We start from the raw sequence: 21,083 nt of genomic DNA on the forward strand, positions 1-21,083 counted from the left end.
CCAGCCTCCCTGAGTCAGGCCTTCAAAGCTGCCCTAGACCTTTGTTTACATTAGCCACCCTGTCACTGGAATCCAATCCGCTGCTTCACCCCCAGCTAATCTCGGGCCCCTTTGGCCTTCTCCACTTGTGCTCTGTCACAGCCAAATATGACAAGGACAACCTGTGACAACTCATGTATACTAAATAATTAGATGCCTTACAAAACCGATTAGAGGCTCACGTAACATCGGACAGAGCGGGAGAGCACATAAAAAGTTCACCTGTTTAATGCATAAGTGAGGTAGGTTAGCGTAAATAATCTTGTAAATGCCTTTAGATTAAATACTCTCAGTACATAATTGATCATTCATTAGTTGTTTGTTAACAATAGACCTGCACAGCCCAAGTTTTCCAATGCATACTTTGGTACAACAAACAAAGGCCAGACTTGTAGTATGGAAGCAGACACACTCACCCAGCATCACTTCCATTTCCACAGATTAAGGCGTCCTTGGCTCCTTCCACTTTGTAAAAATTGTCTGAAAAATTAGAAATATCTATGTAAGATGGGTCCATAAAAATGGCACATGGTTCCACCACACAGTCAAAAACACCCCAAACACTATAAATACACTGGTATGATATGGTACACTTTGCCTAAAGTCAGGATGAGCAGCATTGATTAGATGTTATTAAATAGAGATATAGAGGTAGAGTTTATTTTTATCCATCTTCACCTGCAAAATCATATTGTCCACAGTGTTTCTTACATAATTGAAATAGAATTAAGTAGAAAGAAAAAAATATAGAGAAATGTACTTTCACTTTCTCTATCACTTTCTCCCAATACATATTTTTCCTTTGTCGGATTCCAAGCCTAATGCTTAACTCACTTTGTAAGAACATGAAAAAATAGTAATTGGATGAAATTCCGAAATGTGCACCACCCGTCATTGTAAATGATGTAATCATTGAACTAAATACACAAACCCAGACCCAGTGGTGTTAGGTTACAGTTAGGACTGCACTCTTGCTTTTAGTGTGATACACTTTTGGCCCTGAAGTAAGGCAGCTCCTTCAGAAGTCATATAAATGGTATCAGCGCGTGCCTGGCAAGAGCCACCATTTCGACCGGACCCGCAGCTGTGTTTCAGTCCCATTAAAGTGACTAAGAGATTACAATGTACGGTGGCCTGGGTGGTCAGCCTGTGCTCCTTCTTCTGAGCAGCCGGGGCCCTTCATTTTATCTTTCCTCATTTTCACACCGTTTGCCTTTCACCCTGTCCCCACTCCAGCGCTCGAGAGGCACTGGGCGACCGCAAGGGCTGGAGAGTGGGCTTCGCCCGCGCGAGACCCTTGGCAGACCGCCCTCGCTTTAGCCCTCAGCTGTCGGCATTCCGCGTTTCAGCATGGCCTTAAATGTTCCTCCTGTGCTGCCCTGACTCAAACAAGACCTGAAAGCCTCCCCACCGGTGGCGCTTGTCAGCCTGTGGCTGTGCCCCCGCTCCAGGGACTGATCAGATGCTGGAATAACAGTTTAAACGCACTCTCTAGTGGCTCGTGTCATGCTATCTACGGCGTGCTATAAATGTATTTAGAACAAAAGCCGGCTAAAGTAATGCGGCTTCTTATCAAATAACCTTTGCGGGTCGAACAAACTGTACCACCCCAACAGGTTTCTTATTCAATAACATCATGGCACCTTTAGGCATATCTTATGCAGGCTATTCTACGTGAAATATCCTAAAAAGTGATTTTACAGGTCTTAAAAGACTACAGCAACAGCTCACATCAACTATTCCATGCATGTTTACACTGTAACAGTAGTCAGGCCTAATATCCTGCTACTCTACAGCATTCTTGCGTGGTAGCTGGGTGATATTTATTTTAGCTTTACGTGCAAAGACCATGCGTGTCTTATACAACGATGCTTTGTTTATCACTATGTGTGCATTATACAACTTCTGTTGCAAGTCAGTAATTCAAACAATGTGACTGGTCATGATTAGAGGTAGCATCAATCTATTTAAATCTTTGCCCTACATCCGCCTTGTGCAGGTCAACTTATTGAGCGACAGTTCTGCCCTAATTTCTATTCTCATGAAATGGGATCAACCAAAAATAAAATCTAAAGTTAAATGAATGTCTGCTCACCTATAATGACTGTGCTGTTTTAACTTAAAATTACAATCAACCGGGTCTGCTATCCACTCCACTCACATTAAAATACAAAAATCCCCCATTACCCCGATAAGAAAGTCTTTAACAACAAACCCAAAGACTTGATAGTAAAATGATTGAAGAAATATGATACTGCTTTTAGAGATACTATAAATATATTACAAATACCGATACACTATATGATACAGCAGTATAACAAAGGCACAGGTTCCCAGAAATGTCTTGGCAACCAAGGCTGTGATAATAATCTCAGTGTCTTCACCCTAGGTAAATGCCAGCAGGAGCTGAAATTCACAGTGACACTGCCCTCGACGTGTTTGTGGGCAAAAAGAACATTCCAGAAAAAGAAGAAAAAAAAACCTACAGTGTGCTTTTTGCAGACATGAGTATTCCTAAGAGTGAGAAATTATTACTTTGCCTTGTACTCGGAAATTCTGAATACACATCTAAAAAATCTACAAGAGAAAAGAACTACGCATTCAAGTAGATGAGCTTGCATAATTAATCGATTAATTTGTTGTTTAATATTACTACTAATGCACATATGTCATAAGTAATTTATAAGGAAATGTTATTCTGTTATTTTCCCTACACTATTGAAAATAATACCTTCCATGGTCTGACTCTCTTAAAATCAACGTCAGGCATATGCCATTATGTAAGCTTTAACAAATGTTGCTCAAGGCAGAGAGTGTGTTCCAGTCTCATTTTGCCACACTAGACACATCCACATAATAAAAAGAGAAAAAGCTCCCTGGCCGATGCACTATCTGCATTTCAGCCTGGGCAGATTCAGTCTGCTTGCATGACCATCACTCTTTCGTACTGCAACTATTCAGGTCAGATATGCTTATGTCTTTAATGCTGAAACATGGGAAATGGAAATCATGGAAAAAGTCAGCTCTCTGACCCACATTCATTAATTGCCTTTTTTGCCACGTTCACACACTATTCATTCACACCACTCTATAGATTACTGAAGTCTGTAGAAATTGCCCTTGGGCAGAACATTGTGGGTTTTCAGTCATTCCCAACAGCACAGCGTCTACCTTCGGTGTTGACAAACTCCTCGATGGAGGACCAGGTCTTGTTGTTGCAGAAGAAAGTGCTGCTGCCGTTGACGCTGAGGCTGCTGACAGTGTTGTTGGTGATGCAGTGGGCGGGGCTGCGGACGCACTTCTGCCGCAGGTTGCCCATGAAGAGCTGCAGGCCGATGAGGGCGAAGACGCTCAGACAGAACACGGTGAGGATCATCACGTCCGCCAGCTTCTTCACCGACTGGATGAGAGCTCCCACAATGGTCTTCAGGCCTGAGTGCGGGACAAGAGGGGGGAAAGGTCACTCTCACCACCCCTGAGACATCAGCGTGCTGCAGTGTGCTTCTCCCTGATATGGTGCCTTTTCGTCAATAACAGATTTCATAGCTTTTGCTGTAAACTTTCCCTATAATTCATTTTAATGTGGGACTTTCTGGCACTAGCTGCCTTCATAATTTAATGTCAGTTTTATAAAATTGTGTTGCTGAATGTCTCCTTCAAATTAAATGAAAAAGAATATCCAGGAAACACTGAGGTACTGGTGTAAATGATTTAAATTCTAAGACAATTCCATAACAGTACAAATGCATAACATGCAACTATGGAAATCAAAACCAAATTTAGCTAACTATATGTTTGTGGCATTTTATGTCAACATAACAATGTATTACTGACTTTAATATTAATCTACTACATTGAAAACGTCATGCAACCACAAAAAGCAACAAAAAGCAACAAGCATCACATGAAAACCACAGCACAGCAAGACAACCAAAAACACACAACACAGAAAGGGCTTCCCCTGGTATGTAACACTTACAAAACAAACAAAAATATTTTCCAGTGACTGATCTACTGTCACCAGTTCACAATAGTATGTCATTGACACCAGACACAGACAGAATTTGTCCAGTAAGAACTTCTGTTTAGAATTCTTAAAATAAATGTATCCCGAGGTATATTATAAATGTAATACAGAATATCTCTCATAGAATGATTTAGTGATATATCTGTATTCTTTAACTATGTGAGTAATGTGACATATAAAATGTGTACAAACAATTAAATGAAATACATATCTATCTACATATCGTACAGTAGCCCTGGACTATAATCCTTTCAGAACCATCCATCTGTAATTTTATGATTTATTTAGTACATTCAATTTATGTTAAGTTACACTCTTAAAACAAATGTGGACACAGAGATGTGTTAAAAAAAAAAACAACGCAGGTTGTGTTATTTTCAACGCATATTGTGTAATTAATTAAAAAAGGAAACACAAATTGTGTTGTCCCTATCTGAACAGAGAGATGTGTTTAAAACAATGCAAGTTGTGTTTTATTGGAAAGACATTCTTAATCATCTTTCTGAGGGCATTTTATCTTTCTTTGATCTATAAATTTCAGGACAAGACTGAGAGATGTTGCTTTGTAGAGCGAGTACCTCTCAGTTCCATCTGAAAGACTGTCTGATGTGAATGGCTACAGCTTTTCATGGATAGTCAGTTCACAAGTATGTTCATGCCTATTAGATGTTAAACACTAAGGTTGAATGAGGTCTTTTGAGTCAGGTTACTTAACCCCTTAAGCTTGAAAGTGTGGAAACTTGATAACACGGCCTCAGCCTAATTGCAACTTACAGCAGTGTCACCTATATAGACTACACTTTTTCTCATATTACAAAAGAGTATGTTCAATTCAGGATTTTACTCTTTACATCATATAACATGACATATAACATTTTTAGAAGCTGTCTGTAAAGGATGGGAGTGCCATGTGTGTGTGTGTGTGTGTGTGTGTGTGTGTGTGTGTGTGTGTGTGTGTGTGTGTGTGTGTGTGTGTGTGTGTGTGTGTGTGTGTGTGTGTCTGTGTGTCTGTGTGTGTGTGTGTGTCTGTGTGTGTGTCTGTGTGTGTAGCCTCCAGTGTTAACTCAGAGGTACCTTAATGCTTAAATAATCTTGGCAACACTAATACTTTCTGCACCTCGGGAGGGCTGCCCAACTCAAAAGTGTCCTCATTTCCTACATGTCACATTTCCACATCTCTGTGAATTGCATAAGCTGGAGAGAAAGGAAATGTCTGGCAGTGGTCCTTTTAATGTAGGCCCTTAGTATTTAACTCCCTTCTCACCTGGGATGACTGAGATTGTTTTCAGTGCTCGTAGGACTCTGAACGTTCGTAGCGCTGAGACATTGCCCAAGTCCACAAACTCAGTAACATATCTGCAATGAGCAGAGAATTGAAGCACACACAATGACAATGTAACCACAACAGGCAAACACACAGATGAATAGACATAGGAGACAGACAGGAGGCAAGGAGGCGTCCACAGTTGGGTGAGGTCATGGGGCACAGCTGTTGGGACCGTAGTGGGTACAACATTACGGTTGTGACCAGACAAACAGCGATAATGCTATCCCTCCTACACCCGTCCCCTGACGTTACGGTCAGGAGCAGAATGCCCTTACCTGGGATTACTGAAATAGTTTTCAATGTTCGGATGACCCTGAATGATCGTAGTGCCTGAAGATTGCCTACTTTAATAAACTCAGTTAGAAACCTGCAGGATCAGATTACAGATGTGATAAAACATAAACACAAAAAACAGAGGAAGAAACATAAAGGAATCAGTCAAAAACATGATTGGTAAAAATATAAAATCAACATAAGCTTATAAACACAAATAGAAAGAATAAGATAAGGATATAGGAAGAATAAAGTCTTCTTATTTAGATAAAAAAAAATATGGAATCTATGGAATGTTAACGGGTCTCCCAGAAATTAGAATACCACCAGAATAGGTACCAATTTGCCGGATGCTTAAAATTTGAGTGTGTATCACGTCATGCACCTTAGCATATCTGAATTTCTCTGCACTGACCATTACACTAATCAAATTACAGCGAATACAAACAAAAACACATTAACTGGTATGCTAATATTTACCGTAAAATTATATGCAAAGCTGATAAAGAGAAGGTAAAGTTTGACCAATGTACTAAGCAATTATGTTTGCCATTTCGCTCAGACAGTTGCCAGTCAAACAAGTGAGGGCGGCCATTCTGTTTCCATAGGAACCCCAGGGATGGGAGCGTTTATCGTTTCCACCACTCGTATCCATTTCCCAGTCATCAGTCTGGATTTAATAAAGCCAGCAACGGCGGGAAGGGGTCCTGTCAACGCCCTGACGATACTGTGACTTATGGGAAATGGTGTGGCTAAGGATCCCAGTAACCCTGCTGAGATATCCAGTTCAAGGACAACTGGCCCGTTCAGCCAAGAGGAATACGGTTGTAAGGCCACACAAGAAATCAGCAGTTCATCACTGCAATTGAAGTGGGGAGAGTCCCCTAGCGCAATCTTTCTCTAGCGTTGGGATGATGCAGGAATCATATAATACTGCAATAAAAGTATATAGATGTTTACATCTTACTGTCACTACAGATCTCCATTACCACTTTTTGTGAACAACACACAGGGTAAGTACCCTTTTACCACCACTGCAGCTATATTTCAGTTTTATTTCATCTTTGCTTAGAGAAAGAAATATATCTTCGTAAATATTAGTTCGTAAATATTAGGTTTAATACCGTTAAAAAATTGTCATTTGTTACAAATGAGCCAATATTCTCGCATGGAATACAAATGCAGTAGCATTAATTTAGAAAATAAAGGAACAAATCAATAAATAAGCAGCTGTGTTTGGACTTTGCTTTCAGACGTGCACAAAAGCCTCTGATACAGTCAGCCGGTCAGCATCCAGAGGGTGGGGTGTGTGCGTTCTGATTTATTCCACAACATTCTTGACCTGTGACCCTGGACAGTTTGGCAGTTGGAGATACATTGGACATTGCAAGCGGGAAACATATTCATCTTCTGTCTGTTTACAACAATGTCAGTTCTCATTGATTGGCACAAACGTACTGTCAAGAGTCAATTCTGGAGGCCACACCAAAATGGTACAGTTTTTGATGAGATTAAAGTTATAAACAGAAATGCTAAGGGTTTTGTGAATCTGTTCCTTATTTTCTTACGGTGACAAGAGCCTGACTGTACTTCCAATCCACAACAGAAAATAATAGCCATAGGGACAGCACATTGAAAATAAACAGTCGATGATATGGACAAAACAAAGCAAATATTGGAAATTAGAGGGGAGTTCCCCAAGGGCTAGAGAGGACACAGAGAGATCTGACCCATAAAGACAGAGGGGACATTTCAATGATCACCTCTGTGAGCCAGTGGGGACTCGAGGTGAAACTGATGAGAACTGCTCCATCAGCAGCGCAAAATACGTCTGACGAAGTCACAGACGAGGCTTAAGGTGAAGGGTCACCACAGGTCAGCGGAGAGGCAGATACTCACGCCATGACTATCACGCTGAAGTCCAGCCAGTTCCAGGGGTCACGCAGGAATGTGAAGGGCCCTACGCAGAAGCCCCTCGCCAGGATCTTTATCAACGACTCAAACGTGTAGATGCCGGTGAACGTGTACCTGAAAAGGGCAGGTGTCGGACAGGGTGGAGAAGAGGACAAGGGTGGAGGGAGACAGACGCATACAGGTTCAACAAATTAGCTTAGCAATGGACCTAGAGGGAGCTCAGTCGCAAATACCTCCCGTTAGTCCTGGACATGGTCCAGTCTACACTGTACCCAATCAAGAGTTTGAAAGGAAAAAACAAAGAGAGAATTAAAAGGGGGGTGGAATAGAGAGACACATATGGAGCAGCATTGGGTTATCTGGGGAGGACATGGAACTGTAAGGGATGGGGGAAAAAGCACGAGTGAATCAGAGTGCATCAGCAACCTGGGGAATGGACAGCAAGCTTGTTTGACAAGACGATCCTTGATGAGTTTCGCAGTCATCAAGACGAGAATGGGCATTAACATCCAGCACGTACTTTAGACACACTTTCAAAGCAGAGTACATGGTGGCTGAGATGGAGGATGCAGCATTCTGAAGTGCACGGCCGTATTCTCTTTTTTTTTTAAATCCTGCTTTTTTGGATTCGGTGTTTGTTTATTTGGGGTTCTTTTTAAGCGTGTCTTTTTGGTGAAAAATGTTTCGTTTGACATCGGACCTCTCAACACTGATGGCTTACTGTGGCTCACCGCCAAAGACCGTGAGTGGTGCTTAAGGTAAATGAGCCTTTTAAGGAGGTGTGGGAGACACAAGCATCTGTTTCTCTGACAGAAATGCCCTTGTGGGGTAGACCGGCTTAATCAGCTACCGCCGTCGCCACCGCCTCCTCTGTGGCCCGGCCACCCACTGATCAGCATGTGTGGAAAATGAACATAGCATTGGCGTTACTGTCACTTGGGTGTTGAGAGGTACGAATGATTGCCAGTCTGAGGAGGTGCTGTGATTGGCTGGGATTCATTGCATGCTACATGCCAATAAACCCTTGGTCCTCCTTGGTCACAAATCAGCTAATTTTTGGGGATGTCGGCTGACAGTACACAAATCATGTGAAGGCTCTTATCTGTATTCATTAAAGGTGAAGATGCTCGGCTTTGGCCGGCGCAAGCTTGCCCTACCACAGCACAGAAAACGCTGTGGTGGACAACCCATGTCAGAACACAGCAAACTACCTCGGCTACATGCTCAACATGGGTTACATCCTCTCTGTCCATGGTGCAAGCCATGGCTAGACTTCATGGATGATGGAAACAAACAGACTGGCCAACTTCCCTGAAGAAGTGTGTGGGAAAATAAGAGCTGGAAATGGGGAAGAAGTCAGAAGAATATATCAATGGGCAAGGTGATGGACTATGAAGACAGGCGGACAGACAGCAGACAGAACAGATAGCAGACAAAGAGTAAGATATAGACAGATAGATACTGTGGACAGATAGAAAGAAATAAAAAAGTAAGAAAGAAAGAAAGACAAAAAAGGAGGAAAAAAAGAAATAAAGACAGGAGGTGGATAACATGGCTTGACAGAAAGAATATAACCCGTGTTCACCTCAAAATTGGTATTGCCAAATTCATCTGAATATTAATTCCCATTCCGTCCTTTTTTGATCTATTTGATTCATTTTGAAGATTTAACTGTAAACCCCTTTAATGAAAATCTAAGTCATAACGGTATGGCAGTCATACCACGGAGTTCATTCCAATGTAGCATAGCAGAGGTGCCATTAGCAGAGTCAAGTAGGCTCGGATACACTGAAATTATTAACTTACTTGCTAATTGTGGTTGGCAAGGCAACAAACACCTGGCAAAGCTTTACATCAGGACAAATAGGGCACAGTTCAGAGGTCAATACAATCAGGAAGGATCAGAGGAGACAGAAAGTATGAGGCACAGAAGAACTGACAGAGCATTCTTAGCCAGGAGAAGCATCTACACTAAGAAGCGGACAGCGGATGGTAGATACTTACTCAACATACTTGGCCCATTGTGCAGGTTCGGACATGGCCATGAAGCAACAGTTGGTCAAAATAGTGCACATTATGAAAAAACTGAATAATGTACGGAATATTAAGGAAAACACTTTTCATCTCTTTTGTATTGTATGTCATGTTTGTTTGTGTATTTGGATAAAAATTCAAAGCTAAAAGACTGTATTTACTGTACAACAAAATGAAACATCTGAATGCAGTTCTGAAAATTCCACTGTTCATCACACATCACATACATTTGCACCAGCCTAATGGTTTTATAATGAATACTAAATAATGAAGTTTAACAAATCTCAGATTAAAAGACATCATAAATCCATTTATATGATGCTGTTGAACAGTACAGACTCCAGAGTGACTGAGACCTAATGAGGCTCAACATACCAATGAGCCGAGGCTTAAGTTAAAAAAAATAATGAAGCACAATAAGTAGTATTAGACCAAAACAGACCAAAACCCCAACTGTGTAAGAACATGTCTATATTTTAAATAGCACAATCTCTTATTTGCTTTTTGTTTTTTTGTTTAGGCACCATGGCAGAAAAGTAAAGAAAAAAGTCTCCTGACTTTTAATTACATCTGGGATCAATTACAGCAATTTAGCTCATTAATTATAAAAGACGTCGTATTAAGCCTATTGCTTTATGTAATGAGTCCATATTCTCTCTTTGCATTTATATAATATCACATTTACAGTATGAGAAAGAGCCATTTAGAATCCCAAATATTTTCATGGGCATATTAAGACTTCTTTCAGATGTCATATTATTTCTGTGTGAAGTTTGTCACTGCAAAAATACCCTTAAACTTTCCTTTGAGCTCATTTTCCGAGCCTTCAGCCGGAGAATTAGCTTCCTCCTGACAGGCTCCTTAAGCAGGCCTATCTTATTACAGAGGGTCTGTCTCAAAGGCTTGGCCTTCCCTCAGCACTGCTCATCATATTGATTGGTGCAGACGGCCTTCTCCCCCTGAACAGGACACGTGACAACACTTGCATAACCCATTATGATCATGGGAACGTGTGATTCAATAAGCGCTTTAGGCTCTGGGTCGCGCTCAATACAGTAACTTCTCACAATGGAGGTGTCAGGCGAGCTGCGGTTCAGCTTGCTACCGGGGCTGTGGCCCGTACGGCTTCGGCGCAGACAGCTCGCCTCGCCGCGCGCCTCGCCAGCACTTTCCCGTCCGCACGCGTCCGCAACCAGCATGAGTCATGATTATAAGTGGCCCCGGCTGCATAAAGACGCTCCCCGGCTCCCATTATGGGAAAGGTTCGTTTCAGCATCCCCTGGCAAAAATAAAGCTGCCAAAAGTTTTGCTATGACACAATTTTCAACAAGGACAAGGGCAAAAAGGCCTTTTAGGTTTTCAATTGGAGCTAATCGTGCTTTAATGCTGAACTTCAGCCCTTGGTACATGATGATTAAAGGCCTCTTTGATATCCCAAATGCCCTGTCAAGTCCTAGACAGGTCCAAAAGTCTAGTCTTGTCAGCCGCTTGTCTTGGGAGTTATTTTTCCATGCTGATATGGCGCCTGTGTCTCACCGCCTAGGCCTACTGATTTAAAAATCACATTTCTCGCATGTCTCTAATGAGTGCAATCACTTCAGTGTGGCGCGTCAGACTGTGCTTCCCTTTCTTTCTCAAAGCTGAATGTTATGAATGTGCTCTCGTGGCGCTGGTTAATCAAACATGTTCCCCGGCTCTTGAGTCCCCCGGGTAATCTGCTATTAGCAAGGCCAGGCGGTTTCTGTGCTGCCGCCGCCTGAAAGTGAGTGCCTCTCACCTCACACATTGCTAAACACAGACATCAATCAATGTCTCTTAGTGGCATTGATTCAACTGCTAAACTATGGTAGTGTTCAGAATTACATTTGTGTCTGTATTTTTATAGCAAAGACACTGGTTAGTTTTAAGGGTTGCCTGACTGCACACTAAATTCCATATCCATATTCCATATGATGCGTCTTCTATTCTAAAAACTTTTATTTTTGTGTGTATGTCAGCTCTATGATTTTATTCCACAATACGCTGACAAATTAGCATTGCTTTTAGAATACAGGGCATACAACATATGTTGGTGCTGAAATATGGTTATGACCTGAGAAAAACAAGACACCTGGTCACACTATTTTTGGGGGCGTTCGAGCCAGGTCAGCTTGATCCCACCCGAAACAAAAGTCTGGCGTGCAACACAAAGCCAGGCCCGGTGATTAATACGTCAACCACTTGAAGGGGTACACGTGTGACAGCCGGATGGGCTTGCAATCCCTGCAACCAGCGCAACACCTCCAGAGTCAGACCCTCCACCCTCTTATCATGGCGACAGCAGCCAAGTGCCCACAAGCATAATATTCCTAAACACCCACGGACGTGGCGAAACAGAAGGGTGTTGTATTTTTAGAAGCTGTCTGTAAAGGTGGATGGGAGTGCCATGTGTGTGTGTGTGTGTGTGTGTGTGTGTGTGTGTGTGTGTGTGGGTGTGTGTGCGTTTGTGGATGGGAGTGTGTGTGCGTTTGTGGATGAGGGGGGGGGGGTTGGATGGGTGTTTGAAAGGTTTGGCAATGGTACAGATGGAAGTGCAGTCATCCCAACCTGGCATTGAACTAGCCAAGCGACCCCCTGTGTATGCCCCCCCCCCCCCAATTAGAGTGTGGCCCTGAAATGTCAAAGTACAAGGAATGCTGTCACAGTGCAAGTGTGTGGTGTTGTGATGTCAGTGGGTGCCGAGGCGGAGTCTGTGGACAAATGGGTGTTGGCTGACTGTCTGTCACAGCCAAAGGCATGGCCAACATTCTTAGGCAGACATCTAATTCTAGAATGTTCCCTCAAACTTTTGCCCTCAGTGCAAAAGGTTTAGCTTCCTGAGCATTCTTAAAAGTCTTACAAACTGTTTTTATCAGTGAGTTATCAGATTGACACATTTAAACTATATTTCTATACTGTCAATTTCCTTTTCTTCACTGTTGTAATGAATTTGTTTTTTTTTCATTACTCATTCACAGGATTGTCTGATAAAATGAAGCTGTTCAAAAGCATCACATAAACACAGAATTGGTCAAATCTGCAAAAATAAGAACATTTTATTTGTAATAGGAAAAGGATATGAGTGTACCAAAACCTTTATTGATGCTCTTCTAACGGGATGAAAAGGGCTAAAAATATAGAGTGCAGGTGTGGCACTAAAACGGAAGATGGCCTTCCCTTTGTTCAGTACTATAAAAGTCTGTGGAGAAGAAAAGCAGAGAGAGCACCACACATTATGGTTATGGTTATGGTTATGGTATTTAGCAGACGCTTTTGTCCAAAGCGACATACAAATAGCAACAATACAAAGTTACATTCAACAGTAAACATATTAAAAAGTTGGTAAGACTACATTTAGGAGAATAGCAATAATAAACAGCAATGTCAATTCAATCAATAGCCTAATGAAAATAAATAAATACTATAACAAGCCAAACACATAAGAAACACTTAATAAACTAAGTGCATGTTGAACAGATATGCCTTTAGACTCCTCTTGAAAGACTATCAAAACTATCACAGGAACGGAGAGCACTGGCAACTCATTCCACCAACAAGGAACCACTGAGGAAAATAGTCTTGAATTTGACCTAGCGTTTATGGCTGGTTGACACAACAGATGCTCATCAGGAGACCTCAGAGGGCGGTTGGGGATATATATCTTGATCATTGAATTAAGATAGCAGGGAGCAGATCCAGTCAGTGTCCTATAGGCCAAAGTGAGAGATTTAGCTAACAGTGAATTACAATAGTCCAGCTTTGCCATAACCATGGCCTGTACACAGTGGCAGTTGCTGCTCTTTGGAATAGGGGAAGCTCTGATAAAAATTGTCAATTATTAAATTAATTAGTTATTAAGTTGCTATATTGGTCTTTGAGGGCAAAGGTTATCCCAAAACCCAGATTAGAACAAACAGTATAGAGTTCTGAGACATGGCATCTGGCCTGGCTACATACCAGTTCACTTTGGGGGATGTTTAAATAGGCTATTTGGTAACCTAGTAGAGTTATTTCTCTGTGACTATTCTGTACTCTCATCTGCCTTGCTGTTTTATTTTGAATCTCCCCTGGAGCTAGCTGGCTACAACCTAGCTTAAATACACAACTGAAACAAAAGCAAGTCACAAACTCAGTAACTCCATATTTACATTTTATTTACAGTAGGTTATGTACAAAGACAAATAGAAACCGACTGTATTGCTCACAATTATGTGAATTTGAGCTGCAGCTTGCATCTCGACTTCCCCTGCCAACACTGCAAAGCATCCCTGAACTTGAAACACTTCCTTTCCGATCACGACATATGCTGTCAATCAAAAAGAGTCCAGCTACTATGACGGATCCTCCAATAATCATACAGAAGCTCAGCGTCCGGGCCATCTCACTGCCCAATTCACTCCCAGAGACACCAGGCTTCCCTGGAAATTACGAATTTAGGGCGTTTTTCCAATAAATATCTAGCTTTTCTGCACTGAGATCAGCCAATTCTGAAATGCCATTGAAAGTCCAGTGAAGCCGAGCGTCTATGTGGTTTTTGATGGATTGTGTCCTCACAGCAATACATTAGGGACGGGAGGACAGATGACTGGCAAAACCGTATTGCTGAACGAACTAACGATGAAGTTGAACACATTTTTAGCATGTTCTAGTTGGAATACTAGGCTAATGTAATACAGTAGGCCTAGTATTTGATGAAATTTTCCGCAATATTTTAGAGGAGGCTGAGCTTCCTCTGTAGTCTTAGAACAATCACCTCTGCCTGTACAAGAAGTTTCTTGTGTCAGATAAGCTCTGATCTTCCTAATGTTGTAAAGGATAAACCAACATGATTTTGCAATTGAGGCTACATGCTCAGAGAAGTTAAGTTGGTCATCAATTTCGACGCCCAGGTTACTCGCCGATCTAGTGGGGGTCATTGAAGATGAGTCAAGCTGGATGTTAATCTGTTGGGGATTAGCTGTTTTAGCTGGAAACACCAAAAACTCAGTTTTTGAGAGATTAAGCTGAAGGTGGCGATCTTTCATCCAGACTGAAATATCCTTAAGGCATGCAGAAATCCGAGGGGAAACGCTAGAGTCCTCAGGTGGGAAAGATAGGTAGTTGAGTGTCGTCCGCATAGCAATGATAGTCAAATCCTCACCAATGGAAAGTGGTGTAAATAGAGAAAGCAGGGGCCTTAATACTGATCACTGAGGCACACCTGTGGTGAGGTCATGAGTCTCTGATACCTGTCCCTGCCAAGACACGCTAAAAGAAACGCCCTTTAAGGTAAGATTCAAACCAGTCAAGAGCTCTCCCAGAAATTCCCAGTTTAGATAGTGTAGAAAGGAGAATGTAAGGCAGATAAATCTAGTAGAATTAATACTGATGACTGAGGAGAGGACTTAGCTACTCTCAATGTTTCAGTCACAGACAGAAGAGCAGTTTCAGTAGAATGACCACTCTTGAAACCAGACTGCATAGGGTCTAGTAGGTTATTCTGAGAAAGGAAGTCACATACTTGCTTGAAGACCACTTTCTCCAAAACCTTTGACAAGAAAGGAAGAAGGGAGACAGGTCTGTATTAACAACAAGTATCTGTACAGACAGACATCATTAAAACTTTTAGGTTGCAGAAACACACAAATAAGCAATGATGAATGATCTACATCATTAGATCATTCATTCATGCTTTCTCCTAGTCAACTTTCAAAATAGTAGACACTCTAAAAAAGGAAGGTGTTAACAGTCTCAGCTGAAACCATCTTGGCACAGGGAATCTACATGAATATAGCCTCCCATCATCCATACTTTCACACAAAATCTCTATACATTAAACTAACTGTTAGTGAATGGACCAAAACATATCCTAAAAATGAATATAAACCCTATTGAACCCTAGTGCTATCTCTTGGAAGACTGGTCTTAGAAGAACGTTTTTAGCTAGATTACTGTATGTTACCATGGTGTGATCTTCCTGTGAACACCTTAAGGTTATGTGGAAATACAGGAAGTGTTTGGCTAAATAAGGTGAGGAAAATAGATCATTTCACCAACACCATCATCCACTAGCCACCCACTGCGCCCCCCCCCCCCAACCTGCACACACATGCACAAACATACATACTGTTCAAAAAAATGTCAAAGCCTGCTGTAATCAGACATATGCCCCAAACCAACTACAATTTCACTTCACCAAAATACTCAGAGGGACAGCATATCTCAGATCATTAACATAATCCCACAAAAACTCTTCATTATACCACCAAATGGGGCAGATAATGAGGGGGATGAACAATTGGGCACCTATGAGTGGGCCCAAAGAGTGCACAAATAAATTACCACAGGGTGTGATGGAGCAACATCTGTCACAAACGGGACGGTATCTATCGCCGAGGGCGACAGCAGCACAAGGGGACATCTCCATCCCCCAGTTTGCACAGAGAGCTGCGGCGTTGGGGCCTGACGCTTGGCGGTGTCTTCATAGCGCCCAGGATTTATATGGTGACAATGTAACATAAATAACATCAGCTAGTCACGAGCTGAAGAATCACCGCGTGCGTGCGGGCTGCACCCCGTCAGCAGAACACTACTGGTGGCATGTTGCGGCAGCAGCATTTTTTGCATGAGTTATGTGCAGCGTCGGGGCTTATCAGAAATCCGGCTCACAAGTGTGACACGGGGCACCCCGCAGTCATTTCTCTAGTGGGGAGGGGGATATTTGTAGGTTTTTGTTTTTAATTCCTCACCTGTCCCTGAGGAGGAGGCTTGTTGTCCCCCCTCATTGCTTACAGTAATGGGCCTCAGAGAGATGTTGAGACGGGACAGACTCCCGTTCTAAATGGTCGCCACGTTTGCGCCTGGCAGACTCATCTCATCAGTTAGGGCTTAAAAAAAGGAAATAAATCAGAGGCACGGAGTGGCGATGAGCCCCACTCTCCGCTCTCTCTCTTTCTTTCTTTCTTTCTCTCTCTCTCTCTCTCTCTCTCTCTCTCTCTCTCTCTCTCTCTCTCCGGGAGTTGGGGTTGAGGTTTTTTTGCTTCCTCCCCTCCCAACACGCCTTGCTCATGAGTGATCTCATCCTCTTCAGAGATGTCGTGTCAATGTCAACAGGGGCACCTATTAAAGTGACATGTGCTGCCGAGGCCGGACAGCGCTCGGGTCATGTGTGGGACGTGTGAGGTCTGGGTGAGAGCGATGGAGCAAGGTCACCATACCTTTGCTCAAATCCCAATCACAACAGTAAATAACATGCTACTCTGTCGCCTGCAGAACGGCCTCCATAATGGAATACTGCTTGCTTAATATGTACAAGCAGTGACCTGTCCAAAAGACATGAGACATTTCTTCTGCATACGCATATTTGTGTGATATAGGAAGAAAAACATTGTGAGTCCTTATTAGATACTGTAGATGCCCACCACAGGTTCTTACATGAAACAAAGAAGGGCATCATGTAAAGCTATTTAGATTACTAACACACATTTCACTTGGTAATGTCATAACATGTGCATAGACCTAAGCACCTTCAAGGGAAGATTGATGCCTCATTTGGGTGTATCTGATCGAAAATGTGGGTGTTGCATGCATAACACACCCATAAATTAAAATGCAATTTAACGTGTCCTGTAAAGGTTTCCACTTTAGTACTCTGCAGACATGCTCAATTTTCTTCTTCACCATTTTCAAACTATCATTGTGTCACACACATAACACACAGATTGCTTACTGTGGCTGCATCAAATGCAGTTTTCATTGGTCATCATCACAGATTCTTAAAAGGCTGCCTTATTACAATTTTTTTTGGAAGAGCAGATTTAGGAGACATTTCAAAGATGATGTGGTCAAGTCTTTGACTAAGCAGAGAGAACAGCGGGCACAGCAAAGGCTGCATTAGAGTTGTCCAGGTCTATGACTCATCCGTCTCATCAGCTATCATTTCTCATTTGCTCCGGCCACTGATTCAGCACAAATAAATCAACACTGCTGGCCTGACACCAAATCCCTTATTAGACGATGTCTTCATTTTATTTCTGAATTTTCTAGCATTAGTTTGCTGCAACTATTTAAATGGCCATAACTATTACTGTCATTTGTGGTTGGACTGCTCAAGTGAGTTTTATGTAACACTTGGAAGCAAATAGTTGCAAAAAATCCTTTTGTTTTGTTCCCATTCACAAAATAAATATATTTAAAGAAATTTACCTCATTTTCATCCACACACAAAGAAACATAACCATAGCACAGTAATCTCTAAAGAAAAATTGGAGGGAAAGAGACAGGCAACCAAAAAAGTTTGTGCCACTCACTCTCTGGTTCTTGAAGTAGAACGGGTCGATATCCTCCAGAGGCACGCCCACCAGTGCAGACGGAATGTCTCCGAAGATGCGAGGCAGCTGCTTGCCCGCCTCCAGGTCAGCCCGGGCCTTGGGCAGCTCCACGTCTCCCAAGTCCTCCTGGTAGTCCTTGGCATTCTTGGCCTCCTCCTCGGCAATCCGCTGCTCGATACCTGCCAGGGATTCACGAGTGAACCGGTGCAAGCTGTCAGGACCTGGTGGTAACAACATGGCTGCCATCTTTTCATCCTGAGTCTTCTATCCTTGGGTTGACTTCACAGCTGAAGGGACAAACATGTAAGGGAAATGAGTGTCAAGTTACATGTGTTTACATTTCTTGACAAATTATCCAAGGAAATCGAGACAGATTTCAACTAGCAGAAGACTAAAAAGGTTCAAAAACATTCTAGCTAAATTAAATCAAACATTTTGACATGCATATTGTACACCTAAATTAATATTGTCTGACTAAATAAACTTATTAAAATATACTAGTGACATTTTCAACACAATGATACTGTTCATTTGCTGGCTGGGGTTGTACAACTTAGTCCATCTATGGTGACTTATGTTGTGTCTGGATTGAAACGATTTAACCTCTTCTTTGGTCTGTCTCATGTTTGTTGGTTAGTGAGGGTGTCAGTGGCTTAACAGAAATGAGCCCGCAATCACTTCCCCTGCCTACACATGGCACAGAGGCACAGCCAGCATCTATGAGCAGACTGGCCATCTGCTCTGACTGTTAATTGAATGAATGAGACGTGTTCATTTATCATCCAATCATGTGTTTATTATGGGGTGTCTATGACAGACACAAACCTGCTTTCCAACTTCTGAGAGAGCCCATCAAAAGAGACCTCTAATGGTTCAGCCTGACAAAAGTAGCCCTTTCTTACACTGATGACTGTATCACGGTATCAAAGTAACGTCTACGAGTGAACACCAACCTGTGTTGAGCAAGAACACACTTAATGATTGTTTCACGCTGGCTGAAGCCAAACAGTAAACAGTAAACAGCAAGCAAACCTCTTCCTCTGAATATGAATGCTTTATGGACACATCCATAATACATGAGATATGCCATTAGAGCCCAACCGATAAATCGGTGTTGCCAATATTATTATATATTGTGGTGTAGTATGTAACCTTTGTCCTGTCTTTTATGTATATATTTTTTTTGTGTAACTTTTTGCCGCCAGTCATGACCAGGACTCCCTGGGAAAAGAGTTACTGTAACTCAATGGGACTTTTCCTGGTTAAATAAAGGTTAAATAAAATAAATAAAATTATCGGCTGATATTAGCTTTTTACCGATCAATTGGTATCTGCCTTTATAATTAATTTAAAATGAAGTAAAGGACAGTCAAATACTGATCCTTCATCTAAATTTCCAGTAGGCCTATTGTCTTTCCATCTTAACATTACGTCCATCAGTAAAATAATGTTAGCATTGGTTGAGTGGTGGAGGCTAACTTGATTGTTAGTGTTTGTGTAAAAAATAAACACATTTACTTAAACTTAAACTAAACAACATAAACCCATTTACTTAAACTTAAACCTAACAACAGCACTATAATTTTCTCTTTCGACTATCATTCCATAAATTTTCTGACCATACTGACAGTAGCTAAGTTAGTTAGCCACGATGATAGCATTAGCTAATGCCATTGTTTTTTCTAAGGTGACTGAATTTCAAGCCCCTCTGTCCGGACCTAGGTATTGTAACACCCCCAATTATCACCACTTTTGTTCAGAAATTCTAAAACAACGATGTTTTTTAACACTTCAAAATAACATTTGCTAAATGAACCTTACATTTTTCAGTAGCCATAGGTGTGTAGATTTGAACAAAATCTGGTTTGGTTCTTAACGGGAGCATTACTGCCTGAAATATCCGATTTTGTTTACCATGCTCGGAGTTATAGTGCTGGCCTGATGGGTCGCCTATTTACGCTATTTCAACACATGAACGGTAAGACCGTGAATTCTCGTCATGAAATTAAAATTCCACTGGAGCTCCAAGCAGTTGTGTACACGCAGCCTTACAACACTGTTTACAGCTCTTCGAGTCATGGTAAAATGTCATTTTTGGTACATAGCTAATTTAGATACACCTACTGTATGGTGTGGGTGGTTGAGTTTCTTTAGGGGTCCGCTGAAATGGATATTAAGTGACACATACACGCAAGACGGTGGAAATAAGGGACCGACGGTATAGAGTGTTCTATTTTGTGGGCTATGATTTACAGCACAATGCGGTCAAAGTTAAAACACGGTTGAACTTCGAACTTGGAACATGCAAGAGAAGCAAAATAAAAACATAAGTCATAAGTATCACACTGTTTAATGCTGTTAATAGTGTGTAAAGATAATGTTGACGTTTTTACTAGCTAGTTTTTACCACTCGGAAGTCAAGTGTGCTACCAATCGAGCTAAAAGCCCAGGCTGCTAGCTCTCTTAATAGCACGACTCTAAGGCGTTGAGAGGGAGGTTTACACAACATACATACTGCACAGCTACGTACCAGCTAGCTATCATTACACAACTGGAATAGACCTATAAGCAGAAATTGGGGAGTGTCTTCATTTTGGCCAACTTGTCCTCCTTTTCTGGTCTGGTTGGTGGTCACTCTATTACTGCTACTTTATACATGTAGCCTCCACCTTCCCTTTTGAAACACAAATTATGACTATCAACTACTAAGAACCTTTCGCATGAAATGGAAAAAATAGGCGTCCCTTGTTACAATTTTTCTTTCCAATCACAAAAAGTATTGCACTGTTTAATGCTGTTAACTGTGTGTAGAAAGCACAAAAATACATCATAAAGCATGAAGTAAATACCTAGAAAGTTATTGTGCCAATGGTGTTTATCACAGATAAGAACAACACTGACACTATTATTCATAATAATTATTTTATAATTTTATTGTATAAGACCCTTTCATTTGGATTTAAAATAGTTAGGCATATTTAAACACAATGTCCCACCTTGATCAGAACTTTTCAATATGCTAAATATTAGAGTACATTTTTACATTTTGTTTGTAAAAAATGAATATCGGCTGATTTATCATTTATCGGTTTTTGAAATCCTCAAATATCAAAATCGGTATTGGTTTTTAAAATCCCATATC

General features: G+C 41.5%; 1 protein-coding gene across 2 annotated transcripts in view; it reads right to left on the reverse strand.

Moving 5' to 3' along the window:
* scn5lab (sodium channel, voltage gated, type V-like, alpha b) overlaps positions 1-21,083 on the reverse strand; it is a 110,682-nt gene that overhangs the window by 74,569 nt on the left and 15,030 nt on the right. For both annotated transcript variants that reach the window (XM_076290514.1, XM_076290513.1), the window contains exons 2-8: positions 17,921-18,228; positions 12,711-12,831; positions 9,585-9,672; positions 7,566-7,694; positions 5,669-5,760; positions 3,211-3,471; positions 456-519 (exon numbers count right to left, since the gene is read on the reverse strand). In XM_076290514.1, the coding sequence (XP_076146629.1) occupies positions 456-519; positions 3,211-3,471; positions 5,669-5,760; positions 7,566-7,694; positions 9,585-9,672; positions 12,711-12,831; positions 17,921-18,187 (1,022 nt within the window). In that variant the 5' untranslated portion in view covers positions 18,188-18,228. The remainder of the gene's footprint in view (positions 1-455; positions 520-3,210; positions 3,472-5,668; positions 5,761-7,565; positions 7,695-9,584; positions 9,673-12,710; positions 12,832-17,920; positions 18,229-21,083) is intronic.

Source organism: Alosa pseudoharengus, unplaced genomic scaffold (genome assembly GCF_046254945.1).
Source record: "Alosa pseudoharengus isolate Yale_2024_CS ecotype anadromous, Long Island Sound unplaced genomic scaffold, YU_APseudo_1.1 YU_APseudo_1.1_scf_18, whole genome shotgun sequence".
Lineage (NCBI taxonomy): Eukaryota > Metazoa > Chordata > Actinopteri > Clupeiformes > Clupeidae > Alosa > Alosa pseudoharengus.